Source organism: Oncorhynchus clarkii, chromosome 29, assembly GCF_045791955.1.
Source record: "Oncorhynchus clarkii lewisi isolate Uvic-CL-2024 chromosome 29, UVic_Ocla_1.0, whole genome shotgun sequence".
NCBI classification, from domain to species: Eukaryota; Metazoa; Chordata; class Actinopteri; order Salmoniformes; family Salmonidae; genus Oncorhynchus; species Oncorhynchus clarkii.
In genome coordinates this window covers 1,444,222-1,459,938 of record NC_092175.1, presented here as the reverse complement: position 1 = coordinate 1,459,938, position 15,717 = coordinate 1,444,222, and the positions used below count along the sequence as shown (strand labels likewise).

The 15,717-nt window shown below is 42.4% G+C and overlaps 1 protein-coding gene across 1 annotated transcript in view; it reads left to right on the top strand.

The window, feature by feature from the left end:
* The window catches only part of LOC139388135 (pro-neuregulin-1, membrane-bound isoform-like), a 66,805-nt gene that overhangs the window by 25,174 nt on the left and 25,914 nt on the right, over positions 1-15,717 (top strand). The window contains exon 2 of the mRNA XM_071134718.1: positions 12,289-12,427. Coding sequence (XP_070990819.1) covers positions 12,289-12,427 — 139 coding nt within the window. The remainder of the gene's footprint in view (positions 1-12,288; positions 12,428-15,717) is intronic.

Here is a 15,717-nt window from a genome sequence, read left to right as displayed (position 1 = left end):
GTCTCAATCTGTCTGAGTAGGAACCAGCACTGCTGGCGATCCCGGGGATAGAATAAATAGAGCAATCAGTTTGGCTGGTCTCACTAATGACTCAACAGCTTGCTGGGAGAAGGAAGGCCCTAAAAAAGATTCCAGCCACCCTAGTCATAGCCTGTTCTCCCTGCTACCGCACAGAAAGCAGTACAGGAGCGCCAAGTCTAGGTCCAAAAGGCTTCTCAACAGCTTGTACCCCCAAGCCATAAGACTCCTAAACAGCTGATCAAATGGTTACCTAGACTATTTGCATTGCCCACCTCCCTTTTATGCTGCTGCTATTCTCTGTTTATTATCTATGCATAGTCACTTTAACTCTGTCTACATGCACATATTACCTCGATCAAATGGTTACCTAGACTATTTGCATTGCCCACCTCCCTTTTATGCTGCTGCTATTCTCTGTTTATTATCTATGCATAGTCACTTTAACTCTGTCTACATGCACATATTACCTCAATTACCTTGACTAACCAGCACATTGACTCTGCACTGGTACCCCCTGTATATAGCCTCGCTATTGTTATTTTACTGCTGCTCTTTAATTATTTGTAAATTTTTTTCTCGTTTTTTACTTATTAACTTGTATTTTTCTTAAAACTGCATTGTTGGTTAAGGGCTTGTAAGTTAGCCTTTCACTGTTCTATTTGTCGCATGTGACAAATAACATTTGATTTGATTTGATCCATCCTTCCTCACTCAACCAGCACAATCGCAGCACATGCAGGGTTTATAGACCTGAGATAAGGTGACCCGACCTAGAATTCCTTACAATCAAATGCCGACCATTTTACCTACCAAGAGAATTCTCGTCAGTTATAGTCACAGCTGTGTACATTCCCCCTCAAGCGAACACCAAGACGGCCCTCAAGGAACTTCACTGAACTCTATGTAAACTGGGAACTATATATCCGGAGGCTGCATTCAATGTAGCTGGGGATTTTAACAAAGAAAATTTGAGAACAAGGCTACCTAAATTCTATCAGCATATTGATTGCATGACTCGCAGGGCTAACACTCTCGACCACTGCTACTCTAACTTCCGCGATGCAAACAAAGACCTCCCCCGCCCTCCCGTCGGCAAATCTGACCACAACGCCGTCTTGCTCGTTCCGTTTTATAGGCAGAATCTCAAATAGGATGTATGATTGACGAGAACCATTCAACGCTGGTCTGACCTATCGGAAGCCACGCGTCACGATTTTTTGTATCACGTGGACTGGAATATGTTCCTGTCAGCCTCAGAGAACAATATTGACCTATACGCTGGCTCTGTGAGTGCGTTTATTAAGTAGTGCATTGGAGATGTTGTACCCACTGTGACTATTAAAATCTACCCTAACCAGAAACCGTGGATGGATGACGGCATTCGTGCAAAACTGAAAGCGCGATCCACTGCATTTAACCATAGAAAGAGGTCTGGGAATATGGCTGAATATAAACAGTGTAGTTATTCCCTCCGCAAGGCAATCCAACAAGCAAAATGCCAGTACAGGGACAAGGTGGACTCGCAATTCAATGGCTCAGACACAAGACGTATGTGGCAGGGTCTACAGGAAATCACTGACTACAAAGATAAAACCAGCCACGTCATGGACACCGACGTCACGCTTCCAGACAAACGTAAAACACCTTTTTTGCCCGCTTTGAGGATAATTCAGTGCCAACATCGCGGCTCGCTGACAAAGACTCCGTCCCCCCCTCTCCTTCTCTGTGGCTGACATGAGTAAAACATTTAAACTTGTTAACGCTCGCAAGGCTGCCCAGACGACATCCCTAGTCGTGTCTTCAGAGCATGCGCAGACCAGGTGGCTGGTGTGTTTACAGAGACATTTAATCGCTCCCTATCCCGGTCTGTTGTCCCCACATGCTTCAAGATGGCTACCATTTTTCCTGTGCCCAAGACGGCAAATATAACTAAAGTAAATGACTATCACCCCGTAGCACTCACTTCTGTCATCATGAAGTGCTTTGGAGGCTAGTCAAGGATCATATCACCGCCACCTTACCGGCCACTCTAGACCCACTTCAGTTTGCATACTGCCCCAACTGCTCCACAGATGACGCAATCGCCAACACATTGCACACTGCCCTATCCCATCTGGACAAAAACAATGCCTATGTAAGAATGCTGTTCTTTGACTACAACTTAGCATTCAACACCATAGTACGCTCCAAGCTCATCATCAACCTGGAGGCCCTGGGTCTCAACCCCACCCTGTGCAACTGGGTCCTGGACTTTCTCACGGGCCACCCCCAGGTGGTGAAGGTAGGAAACAACATCTCCACTTCGCTGAACCTCAACACTGGGGCCCCACAAGGGTGTGTGCTCAGCCCTCTCCTGTACTCAATGTTCACCAATGACTGCGATGCATGCCTCCAACTCAATTATCAAGTTTGCAGATGACACAACAGTAGTGGGCCTGATCACCAACAACGATAAGACACTTGGGCACTTGGAGTATGGTGTCAGGAAATCATCCTCTCACTCAACATCAACAAAACAAAGGAGATACAGGAAACTTCAGGAAACAGCAGAGGGAACACCCCCCTATTCACATCGAAGGAACAGCAGTGGAGAAGGTGGAACATTTTAAGTTCCTGGGCGTACACATCACAGACAAACTGAAATGGTCCACCCATACAGACAGTGTTGTGAAGAAGGCACAACAACGTCTCTTCAACCTTCAAACTGAAGAAATGTGGCTTGTCACCCAAAACCCTGACAAACTTTTACAGATGCACAATCAAGAGCATCCTGTTGGGCTGTATCACAGCCTGGTACAGCAACTGCACTTCCCGCAACCGCAAGGCTCTCCAGGGTGGTGGGTGGTGCGGTCTGCATAACGCATCACCGTGGGCAAAATACCTGCCCTCCAGGACACCTACACCATCCGATGTCACAGGAAGGCCAAAAATATCATCAAGGACAACAACCACCCGAACCACTGCCTGTTCACACCGCTATCATCCAGAAGGCGAGGTCAGTACAGGTGCATCAAAGCTGGGACTGAGATATTGAAAAACAGCTTCTATCTCAGGGCCATCAGACTGCTAAACATCACTAACTCAGAGAGGCTGTTGCCTACATTGAGAACCAATCACTGGACACTTTAATAAATAGATCACTAGTCACTTTAAACAATGTCACTTTAAATAATGCCACTTTAATAATGTTTACATATCTTACATCACTCATATCACATGGACTGTATATATTGTATTTTATACCATCTACTGCACCATGCTTATGCCGCTCGGCCATCGCTCATCCATGTACATATTCTCATTCACCCATTTAGATTTGTGTGTATTAGGTAGTTGTTGGGGAATTGTTAGATTATTTGTTAGATTTGTGTGTATAAGGTAGTTGTTGGGAATTGTTAGATTTCTTGTTAGATATTACTGCACGGTCGGAACTAGAATCACAAGCATTCCGCTACACTCGCATTAACATCTGCTAACCATGTGTGTGTGACCGATCAAATTTGATTTGTTTCTAAGAGAAAACAAACTCATTTCTTGTCAACAGCTGTGATATAAGGCGCCTCATCTCTGTGCACAAAACCCTGACCTGAAAATTAACAGAAGACACCATGAGAGTAATTAGCTGATCATATGACACTGCTGATTAAAACAGATGCTCCCTATGTCTGGTAGCCCTCGGAACTGTTAACCTATAGCCTGGAGTAGCCTCGCACACACAGGAAGTGGTCGGAGACAATGGGCTTCCTCTCTACTCTTTAACAGATCATTTGGTGTTCAGACCCCCAAGGGATGTGGGTTGAGGATAGGATACTCTGTTTTCTAGGTGTTGTTGCGATGCTTGAGGTGAAATAGTTATCACATAACCTCCTAGCTGCTGCTAGCCACACTGGTTTATTCATTCAAACCAGCGTTTTTGACTCTCAGGTCCCAGATAAATGAACAGGCTATATTAACTCCTGAGCCTGCTAATGTTTTACAATTGAAGTGGGATACATGGTGTTTGTCTCTATAATGCCCAGTTATTAATCACTTACAAAATTGTACTCTATAAAGCTATGCCGATAAGTTTATCAGATAACAATGACATACACTTATCGTTACCTCTTCACATGAACTTGTCTAATTAATTATACCTGCCACTACCACTAGTGTGAAATATGGCACAGCAGTGTTTTATTACTCACAACCAATGTACTGTACCCTTACTGACATTGGCATGTGGTGTCAAACACAGTTAATATACTTATCATACATTTACTATTTCTGAATTAAATCAAACAAACATTTAGAGGAACTAATATGGTCGGCTACTCTGCCCAAAAGGATTCCTAATTTAGCTGGTGAAAGTTGAAGAAAAGTCTGTAAACTCGTAAGGTATTCACTAAAATGTTTTACTCAAACTATATTCTCCCCTCGTTAATTGGGCCCTCTGAAGAGGAGCCCTCGAAAGTCTTTATCGAATAGGAGGAGACGTCTGCTCAAAACAAAATTGTCCCAGACACGGCATCTCCATGGTGTGTCTATTAGATTATCCATCGGTTCAAGTTGTGGCCCTAGAAGTAGACAGTAAAGCCAACCAAAGGGGATGAGGGGGGTGGTTATGATTATAACCCACTCCATTGGTTGGAGAAATCCAATTGGGCTCTTGACTAAACAGACACCAGGTGGTCTGAAGCAGTCTGTCAACAACCGTTGGAATGGGGAAAGAAACACTTTCATTTTTTTCCTCCCTTTCACCATCATTAGTTATGGTGCGAAATGAAAAGCATGGGTGTAGTTTATCTCAAAAAACATATTTTTTTGCTTAATCAAAATGTTGCCCCTAACTGCACAGTTACTAGAATTCAAAGTGACTTTAATTTACAGTTACATTAACAATGCAAGCCAGCCCAGCGATTTAAACACAACGCTTAGTAGTATTTCATTGAAATGGAAGATGTTCCATTTAAAATAATATGAATCTACCCTCCCCATCAAGCCAATGTGGTGCTCTCAGCTCAGTTACGAGTTGATCTTATATTCCTGCAGTTACTGCACATATGTATGCCATTTAGCAGACGCTTTTATCCCAGGTGACTTACAGTAGTGAGTGCATACGGGTGTGCCCAGCGGGAATCAAACCCATGATCCTGATATTTCTAGCACCATGCTCTACCAGCTGAGCCACACAAGACCACATCAAAATATTGGTTCTAGTGATGTTTAGGTTGTAGAGTAGCATCGATCGTCGTCAGTGATGTAGAGGTAAAAAAATAAGTGGATAAACTATAAACACGATCGAGATAAGACAAACAATCACCGATATAAACCAAAATATATTACATTTTTGGAACTGTATTGTTTGATTGCATTTTCAGGTAGTTAAAAATGACAGAAAACGCACATCAGGTCATGCCTCCCAAAACAGTTAATTCGGACTGGACACTAGAAATGTCCAGAAATATAGGATGTGGAGATGTTTATATTGAAATGTGTTATCTTTTTAATCACGTTCATGTTCTTATTACCTCATGTAATCTGTACTGAAATACAGTTTTCTTTATTGCAAAAGTGCGTAAGTGTTAAATGAACTTAGTTGACTCTAAAATGTTTGAAAAATTACAGATTCTCTCAGGGGACCTCGTTTAAATATCAGGGTTCCTCATGGGTTCCTGACCCCAAGTTTGGGAACCAATACTAACTTCTCTCTCAGCTTGCTTCCTCTCTCTGTGTCTCCTGTGCCTCTTCCTGCATTGCAACCTTCCTCATCTCCACCACTGTCTGCCTCAGCACTGTCTTTTTATTTAAAAAAATATATTTCACCTTTATTTAACCAGGTAGGCTAGTTGAGAACAAGCTCTCATTACAACTGCGACCTGGGCAAGATAAAGCAAAGCAGTGTGACAAAAACAACAACACAGAGTTACACATAAACAAATGTATGTACAGTGTGTGCAAATGTAGAAGAGTAGGGGGGAGGTAGGCAATAAATAGGCCATAGAGGCGAAATACTTACAATTTAACATTAATACTGGAGTGATAGATGTGCAGATGATGATGTGCAAGTAGAGATAGTGGGTGCAAAAGAGCAAGAGGGTAAGTAATAATATGGGGATGAGGTAGTTGGGTGGGCTATTTACAGATTGGCTGTGTACAGGTACAATGATCAGTAAGCTACTCAGACAGCTGATGCTTGAAGTTAGAGAGGGAGATTTTTTGAAATTCATTCCAGTCTTTGGCAGCAGAGAACTGGAAGGAAAGGCGGCCAAAGGAAGTGTTGGCTTTGGGTACAACCAGTGCAATATACCTGCTGGAGCGCGTGCTACGGGTGGGTGTTGCTATGGTGACCAGTGAGCTGAGATAAGGCAGAGCTTTACCTAGCAAAGATGTATAGATGACCTGGCGGCAGTAGGCTTGGCAACGAATATGTAGTGAGGACCAGCCAGCGAGAGGATACAGGTTGCAGTGGTGGGTGGTATATGGGAATTTAGTGACAAAACGGATGGCACTGTGATAGACTACATCCAGTTTGCTGAGTAGAGTGTTGGAGGCTATTTTGTAAATGACATTGCCGAAGTCAAGGATCGGTAGGATAGTCAGTTTTACAAGGGTATGTTTGGCAGCATGAGTGAAGGATGCTTTGTTGCGAAATAGGATGCCGAGTAGCTGCAGGGGGGGGTGCTGAGATGTTCGCCCAGGGCAGGGGTACCCAGGTGTAAAGCATGGCCAGCGGGAGAAAGATGCTTATTGAAATTATCGATAATCATAGATTTATCGGTGGCGACAGTGTTTCTTAGCCTCAGTGCAGTGGGCTGCTGGGAGGAGGTGCTCTTATTCTCCATGGACTTCACAGTGTCCCAAAACGTTTTGGAAATAGTGCCACAGGATGCATATTTCTGTTTGAAAAGCTAGCCTTTGCTTTCCTAACTGACTGAGTATATTGGTTCCTGACTTCCCTGAAAAATTGCATATCGCCGGGACTATTCGATGCTAATGCAGAACGCCACAGGATGTTTTTGTGCTGGTCAAGGGCAGTCAAGTCTGGGGTGAACCAAGGGCTATATCTGTTCTTAGTTCTACAGTTTTTGAATGGGGTGTGCTTATTTAAGATGGAGAGGAAAGCACTTTTGAAGAGCAACCAGGCATCCTCTACTGATGGGGCCATTTCCTGTTAACAAACTATGGTTTTGGTTAGGACATCTACTTTGTGCATGACTCAAGTAATTTTTCCAACAATTGCTTACAGACAGATTATTTCACTTATAATTCACTGTATCACAATTCAGTGGGTCAGAAGTTTACATGCACTAAGTTGACTGTGCCTTTAAACAGCTTGGAAAATTACAAAAAATTATGTCATGGCTTTAGAAGCTTCTGATAGGCTAATTTACATAATTTGAGTCAAAAAGGAGGTGTACCTGTGGAGGCATTTCAAGGCCGACCTTCAAACTTAGTGTCTCTTTGCTTGACATCATGGGAAAATCAAAAGAAATCAGCCAAGACCTCAGAAAATAAATTGTAGACCTCCACAAGTCTGGTTCATCCCTGGGAACAATTTCCAAATGCCTGAAGATACCACGTTCATCTGTACAAACAATAGTACGCAACTATAAACACCATGGGACCACACAGCCGTCATACCGCTCAGGAAGGAGACGCGTGCTGCCTGCTAGAGATGAACGTACTTTGGTGCGAAAAGTGCAAATCAATCCCAGAACAACAGCAAAGGACCTAGTGAAGATGCTGGAGGAAACAAAAATATCTATATCCACAGTAAAAGGAGTCCTATATCGACATAACCTGAAAGGCCACTCAGCAAAACCAGCAAAGGAAAGGACAAAATAGATGGCATCATGAGGTAGGAAAATTATGTGGATATATTGAAGCAACATCTCAAGACATAATTCAGGAAGTTAAAGCTTGGTCGCAAATGGGTCTTCCAAATGGACAATGACCCCAAGCATACTTCCAAAATTGTGGCAAAATGGCTTAAGGACAACAAAAATAATGGAGTGGCCATCACAAAGCCCTGACCTCAATCCTGTAGAAGATTTGTGGGCAGAACTGAAAAAGTGTGTGCGAGCAAGGAGGCCTATAAAACTGACTCAGTTACACCAGCTCTGTCAGGAGGAATGGGCCAAAATTCACCCACTTAATGTGGGGAGCTTGTGGAAGGCTACCTGAAACATTTGACCCAAGTTAAACAATTTAAAGGCAATGCTACCAAATACTAATTGAGTGTATGTAAACTTGTGAAAATGATGAAAGAAATTAAAGCTGAAATAAATAATTCTCTCTACTTTTATTCTGACATTTCACATTCTTAAAATAAAGTGGCTACATGGATTTTTTACTTGGATTAAATGTCAGGAATTGTGATAAACTGGGTTTAAATGTATTTGGCTAAGGTTTATGTAAACATCCGACTTCAACTGTACACACGGGATGGGACAAAACAGTCGTCCGGCTGCTACATGGTGTAGCCATGGAACAGATGTCTGTCTTACTGCTCTCTAAAGCAGTTTTAAATAGATTTTGATATACATGAGAATAATATTAAATTGTCTTTATATTTCACTCTGTACACAGTTTAGCAGATGTTATAATGGGTGCAGTTGTGACACAGCCACAAGTGTGAGGTGATAGACACATAGACATATACTTGTGTCTGCTTTAAAGTTTAAAAAACATTCAAAGGGTAAACCTTTGTGTATTTTAATGCTGTTACAGTATATTATGTATTTGCCAGTTCTGACTGCGTTTATTTGCCTGAGCAAAGCTAGGATGGCCGTCATTGTCATATTTTTGGACTATCGCTTTAAGGGGGGAGTAGTATTTGGTGTGTACCTGGCTGAGGTTCCATTTGTATAAAGAGGATAGATTTAACCATTGAAGGTGATAATTGTTGCTCATTCTTGTGGATTGTGTTTGTTTTGGAGGATGCCATGAACATTGAGCTGATGTAAGGAAATCCACCAGCCTTGATTTCCCTCTTCCTCAACAATTCGGTGAGACTGATCCTGTAAGTTCTTTGAACTTTTAATTGCAGCATGGTTTGAAATCCGAGCTGATTGTTACACAGTAAAATGTGAAACAAGTACATGAATAATAAACATTTTTAAATAAAAAATGTATCATGAAATGTCAGAAGGAATCCAATTTTAACAAACCAAATAGCACTGTAACAGTAATCCAAATGCAATCTATAAATACAGTGTACTGTATGTACAGTACCAGTCAAAAGTTTTGACACACCTACTCATTCAAGGATGTTCTTTATTTTTACTATTTTCTACATTGTAGAATAACAGTGAAGACATCAAAACTATGAAATAACACATGGAATAATGTAAGATCAGTTCATTAGAGTTACCAGCCTCAGAAATTGCAGCCCAAATAAATGCTTCACAAAGTTCAAGTAACAGACACATCTCAACATCAACTATTCAGAGCATGAATCAGGCCTTTATTGTCAAATTGCTGCATAGAAACCACTACTAAAGGACACCAATAAGAAGAGGAGACTAATTGGGCCAAGAAACACGAGCAAATGACATTAGACACCTCCAATTGACTCAAATTATGTCACTTAGCCTATCAGAAGTTTCGGAAGCTATGACATAATTTTATGAAATGTTCCAAGCTGTTTAAACGCACAGTCAATTTAGTACCTGTAAAAGTCTGACCCACTGGAATTATGATACAGTTAATTATAAGTGAAATAATCTGTATCAATAACTTGTCATGCACAACGTAGATGTCCTAACCAACTTGCCAAAACTATAGTTTGTTAACAAGACATTTGTGGAGTGGTTGAAAAGCGAGTTTTAATGACTCCAACCTAAGTGTATGTAAACTTGTGTAAATGCGTGAACTGTTTTGACTGGGAAGCATACGGTAAGCTGCAATGGGCTGTTGGGTCGGCAAAAATCCACCACCAGCCCGTCATTGGCCCAAAGGGCCGATGCAGAAGGACGACGCTCCCCAGTTCTGGGTTTCTTATTCACCACACACATTTGTTGTTGTTGATTGAACTGTATCTTTCTCTTCCATCAAACTCGGTGGGTGAAAAAGGTGCAGCTTGAGCTCTGCAGCATTGTTAAATATAGCCCTCATGACCCTCTCTCTCACTTCTCTCATTAAGCCTCTGCTGTAAAACTAACAATATTTCAAACCATATTTCTCCCTGTTTTGATACTGGATTAAGAACTAGACTGTACAAGGAAGTAAGGTGTGTCGTGACTGATTTGGTACCGATCGCTTACCAGTTTTAATGCATACAGTATGTGCTGATGTATTTCAGATAACAATGCTGACTTTTGCTGATTGAATCAATGTTAGTGATAGGGTTTGTATCAATAGCTGGTTGACATTTTGAAAGGTCCCAAACAAAAGCTGAAAACGTCAGTAATGGCAATCAGATGTGTTTCTTTTTTCCTCACTGGGCAATTACCCTTATCTAGCAGAGCAATCGTAGGTAGGCCAGTTGCCAGTCTTTTAGTTGCAGTGCTGAAAAGGCTCAACATTTCTAATAGATAAACTGCCCTACAATTTAGCACCTGGAAGTTGGTGGATTTGAAAAAGTGAGGAAGGCTGTCTGAGGGTCATATCGTTGGAATGGTTGGTATTTATGATTAGTTGAGTGTGTCATTACTTAAACTTGTCCCTTATTTAAGCCCTAGTGTAATTGCATTGGCGTCTGTGAGGAGAGATTGTTCCCCATATATTAGCTACAGTCTATCTGTATGCAGAGGGGAGCTTACATTTGTTTTTTAGAATGAAGAGTAGGATGCAGACTTTTGATTGATTTAACGGTGGCATAGCAAGTAATTTGATTTGTGGGAGATAAGCAATCTGTTGCATTGTCAATTATTCAACCAGTGTTGGCTGTTTACTGGGAAACAACAGTATGGCCCCTAGAGATTGAATTGCATTTAGTCAAAAGGTAATGTCTCTCAGTACAAAATGTAACCTCATGGTGTCTGTGACCTATGAAATCATTGCGTCATCTCAAGAATAATCTATGAGTTAACTCGATTGTCTGTCAGGAAGGAGACACAGGCACGGCACTACGTCGGAATCGTCAATGAAGCCTAAACCAGTCACATTGGCATCCGGGTCACGATCCTCTTCCCAGGTAGGTTTTTAAAAAGGAGTAAAGTATGCAACAATGCTCACCTCGTCCGGCTGGAATTAGCCAGGACCAAAATGTGGTTTTAAGCCAAAATTATGTATGTGAAAGTATATTCCTCCTGCCCTTGTGGTGCTCTGAGTCTAAGAGGGCCCGGTGGGTGGTTCACGGCCCATGTTTTTTTTTGCCCTAAACACTGTCAAACCGACTAGAGCGTTCATCCATGCCAGGAAGTAGATTTGTTTTGCAAGATAACTCATTCAACCCCCTAGTCATCGAGCTCTGACGTCTTTTCGGCCGGCAGTCGCATCCATTGTATTTCCGATGCGCAAAGGCTTCTGATGCCAGAAGTGACATCCGGATGAGATAGAGGGTTAGGGGGGGGGGGGGAAGTGCTTATTTAAAATGTTTATGGGCTTTCATACAGTGCAGACTGGGGAGGACAGGCTGTGGGGAGAGGCTGTCGAGACCTCCAGCTGACAGAGTGCTTAGAGCTCCAGCCTATTGATTCACTGGACGGCACTGGCCTGAGCTGCTCCAATGGGCAGAAAAGGGGAAATGCGTCTCCACGTCTTGAGACTTTTCAGAAACATCACTGCTCCAAAGCTGGTTCATTGAAGATAAGATAACCATTCTGAATTGACTTTAGGTTTGAAGTCATTATTTAGACAGCAAGGAGTTGTAAATGTTTTATTAATATTTGAGTTATATCACTGCTCTTAATGTCTCTATTGTTCCAGGTCTTCTCTCACACAATTGAGCTCTGGAATAGTACATTTATATTTGAGTTGTTGAAATGATCGCTCTACCGCAAGAGGTGTCTTTTTATTTCTTGTAAATATATATGTACATCTTTATGTTGTAAAGGCGCATGTGCGATAAAGCATTTCATTGATATATTTACTGTCAAGGATAGCAGTAATCAATAAGCAAATCCTTGCTTTGTGGGTTCGGTTTACTATATCTCTTGCCATTAATTTTGCGTTCCGCTGTAACAAAGGGCACGGGTATAAATCATGGATGTACACTGAGCGTACAGAGAGGCCACAGTAGCTTTCTCTAAGCACTAGCGTTCAGCTGAACACTCCCCAGGGGTCTACTGGGATGACTGGATCCATTTCCTGCATTTCCTGCTAATCCCTCGTATCTTCCTGCAGCTGCCACCAGCACCACCGCTGTGGTGAAGACCTCCAGCCACATGACGCGCTGTAGTGACAGCCAGAAAAACTACTGCGTAAACGGAGGGGAGTGCTTCACCCTGGACATCACCCCTGGAAGGTCCAAGTTCCTCTGCAGGTAGGACATGATGAAACACAACACCATCCACACCACACACTGTACTATACCATGCAGACTATGTTTGACTTTATGCTTAATACAATTCCTGATGTCTTATAGCTGCTGTTTCTAAATATTTAATTGTGCTCCCACATGATGCCGGTGCCGACTTCAGCACACTACTTTGCTATTTTGTACATGTCAAGAGGTAGCACATGCTGATACAGTAGATGCAGTCATAACATTTACTATCTATCATGTTTGAAGTCATGATCTTTTAGAATGCGCTATGTCCAGCCCCATTTATGCCTGCTAAATTAGGCCCCAGAGCTTTTTAGGCCCAAACTGTGCCAAGTTTAGAGGAAAGTCTTTTTTACAGTAAAGCAAAGGTGTCAGCTGAATGTTTTTTGAGTAAATCATTAAACAATCCAAAGACCTGAGCAGAGATTAAAGTGAATGCACAAGACATCATAGCGGTGTACAAATGTGCTGCCTCTGCACTTTGAAATGTCTTTTTGGGCAGCCGTAGGGGAGGATGTTCTAATGGATGCTTTGGATGACATTAACTGGGCTAAGCAACAGGGAGAGCATGGAGAGCAGAGCAGGTGGAGGTCCCTATCCACATGCTCCTCTGCCCCCCCTACATTATTAATGCCGGCTCCTTTCATCGCACTCCATTTAAGAAAAACAAACCCCAAATCTGGGGCTATGTTGTATTTATGAGATTTTCTTTCTGTCTTCTTCCCCATTTCATTTTTAACTTTGTAACCTTAGAGCTGGGTCATGTTCATTAGGCACCAAATGTAACTAAACAGACTGTAGTAGGGAGGGACTACCTGGACTTGTCCAATAAGAAAGGGTCATTTCAGTTTGTTGTTGTGAAACGTTTTAAAGTGTTTTCCGTCACATGCCCTACTGAACATGACTCTGTGCTGACATTGTGCTGGTGTCAGGATCAGCCGTGTTCTTACAGCAGGACATTGATCTATGCTCCAGCATCGCACTCTTGTTGTCAAGAGTGTTCAGCCCTGATCCAAGTGATAGAGCCGATGAGAGACCGAGGCAGGACGGGGCTTGATGTGCTTTCCCAGTGCCCCCTGTGGCTTGAACCTCTGTGACTTTCAGTCTCTGAGAGTTTGAGTACTCAGCTCAAGGCACATGAGTAGCGAATCATCCCGAGCAGCAAACAAGCTGGCATGCTCTTTACACGCTTCGTATGAGAAGCAACAGCATACATCGCTGACATCTATATTTGACAAGATAATCACCTCTCTGCTGTCCTGTCCACATTCTCCATCATTGTCATTCATATAAAATCCATCTGAGGTAAAATCATGTATTATCCAGACCAATTGACCACTAAGGCATTGAAGTACACTGTGGTCTGTATAGCAAAGTGGATTGACCCTTTAGAAACATTCCGAGGTTGTAAACTCTTCCTAATTATCTACAGCATCTCCCAATTTGTATATTACATCATTACATCTGTGGTTAGAACACCCAGTCGTTTTCAAAAGACATGGTGAGGTGGGGATAGCTCATGGTATTATTGCTTCCATTGCAGCAGCAAGAAAGATCACTGCTGCTCCTCCCTCTTTGTGCCTGACACAAGGCTTGACATTGCCAAGGATACACTTTGGGTCTGGGCCATCCAACACATACATAAGACAGACTCTTACCGTCCACCGACAGATTGAGTTTCGTGTTCAATACTTCGGTGACTAAGCGCAAAAATGCTGCTGTCTCCGGGATATTTCGTTTCCTTTCAGTAAATGATGCAGCATGCCGTCACTGGAAGGGAGGGGAGAAAATAACCTCTCGGTCTCCCTCAGAAACCCTCTACAAAAATAACCTGTCTGCCAGGGGTCCCTGTGGAGCCCGATTCGCTGAAGCCTGAAGAGTCGGAGCACGGATTCTGTAACAGGCACACAGTGTGGAAGGGTCAGAACATCATGGAAGAAACGCTTTCCATCCTGACCCCCTCCTCAATTTATTTATAGCAAATTATATGTTTTATTTAATTTAATCTGTATTTAACTATTCATAGCCAATACGAATGTCTTTCTTTAGCCATGCGGTTATTTGAAACGGCAGTACATTCGAATTACGTCCTACTGTACTCTACCTGACAATGGTCACTAAACCAACATACATACCAGCAACACCTACACATATCAGTTTCCTGCTATTTTCCATCCCACTCCCACGTTCCTCTCTCTCTATCCCCCTTTTCTTTCTCTGCCTCTGAGAGAATGGGCTTGCCCAGCAGACCCTGTCAGAACTGAATCACAGCTGGACTGGCTTGTTGGATTCTTTCTGCATCTCACTCCACAATCTCTTCCTTAGCAAGACATTACTCAGCCTCCTGCTTTGTCATCAGACACCAGGTGATCTGCCAGTCTTCGCCCCTAACCCACACGTTAATTCCCGCTTCAGTACACAAACAACTTACAAACGAAGAAACGTCAAAAAAGCAGATTTTTCAAAAAAACTGAGCATTGGTCAGTATGTTACCCTTTTTCAATTAGCCTCTAGTCATTTATATTTTAATGAAGGGCTTAATTTGTTAATATGCCGTCTACTTGGTAGACTGTTAGATGTTACATCAGGCACCAGGTGCTTAGCGGAATACATTGGGAAGCGATGTCAAGCCACTGTGCCTGTGAAAGTCATAAACCCCAAATATTTGCACACTCAGCCATTCGTGTTCTCTCTGGTGTTTCATACCTGTTCTAAAGTTCCAATCACTGTCTCTCCCAGAGCCAGACGGCCAATACATCCAGACAATTTGTTTGTTTGTGTGTGTGTGTGTGTGTGTGTGTGTGTGTGTGTGTGTGTGTGTGTGTGTGTGTGTGTGTGTGTGTGTGTGTGGAGTGGGGTAGAACGGCATACAAATTACTAATAGACACACATACACACATCCTGATTCGATTTCCTTTCTCGATGGATCAAAAGAGGTTGATAATCAGACAATTATTCAGGCATGGAGTCCACAGCTAAGGCGTCTCGCTAGCGGGACAACTTCCGGTGACACTGGAGGGCGCACAATTCAAATAAATAATTGTAAAAAATTATGGATATTAAACATTTAGGTACATACAAGTGTCTATTGGTTGAAAGCTTAAATTCTTGTTAATCTAACTGCACTGTCCGATTTACAGTAGCCATTACAGCGAAAGCATGCCCTGCGATTGTTTGAGGACGGTGCCCCACATCAAAATATTTTTCCACCGCCACAGGTTTCATAAATTCACAAATAGCGATTAAATATTCACTTACTTTTTGAAAATCCTCCTCTGATTTGTCAT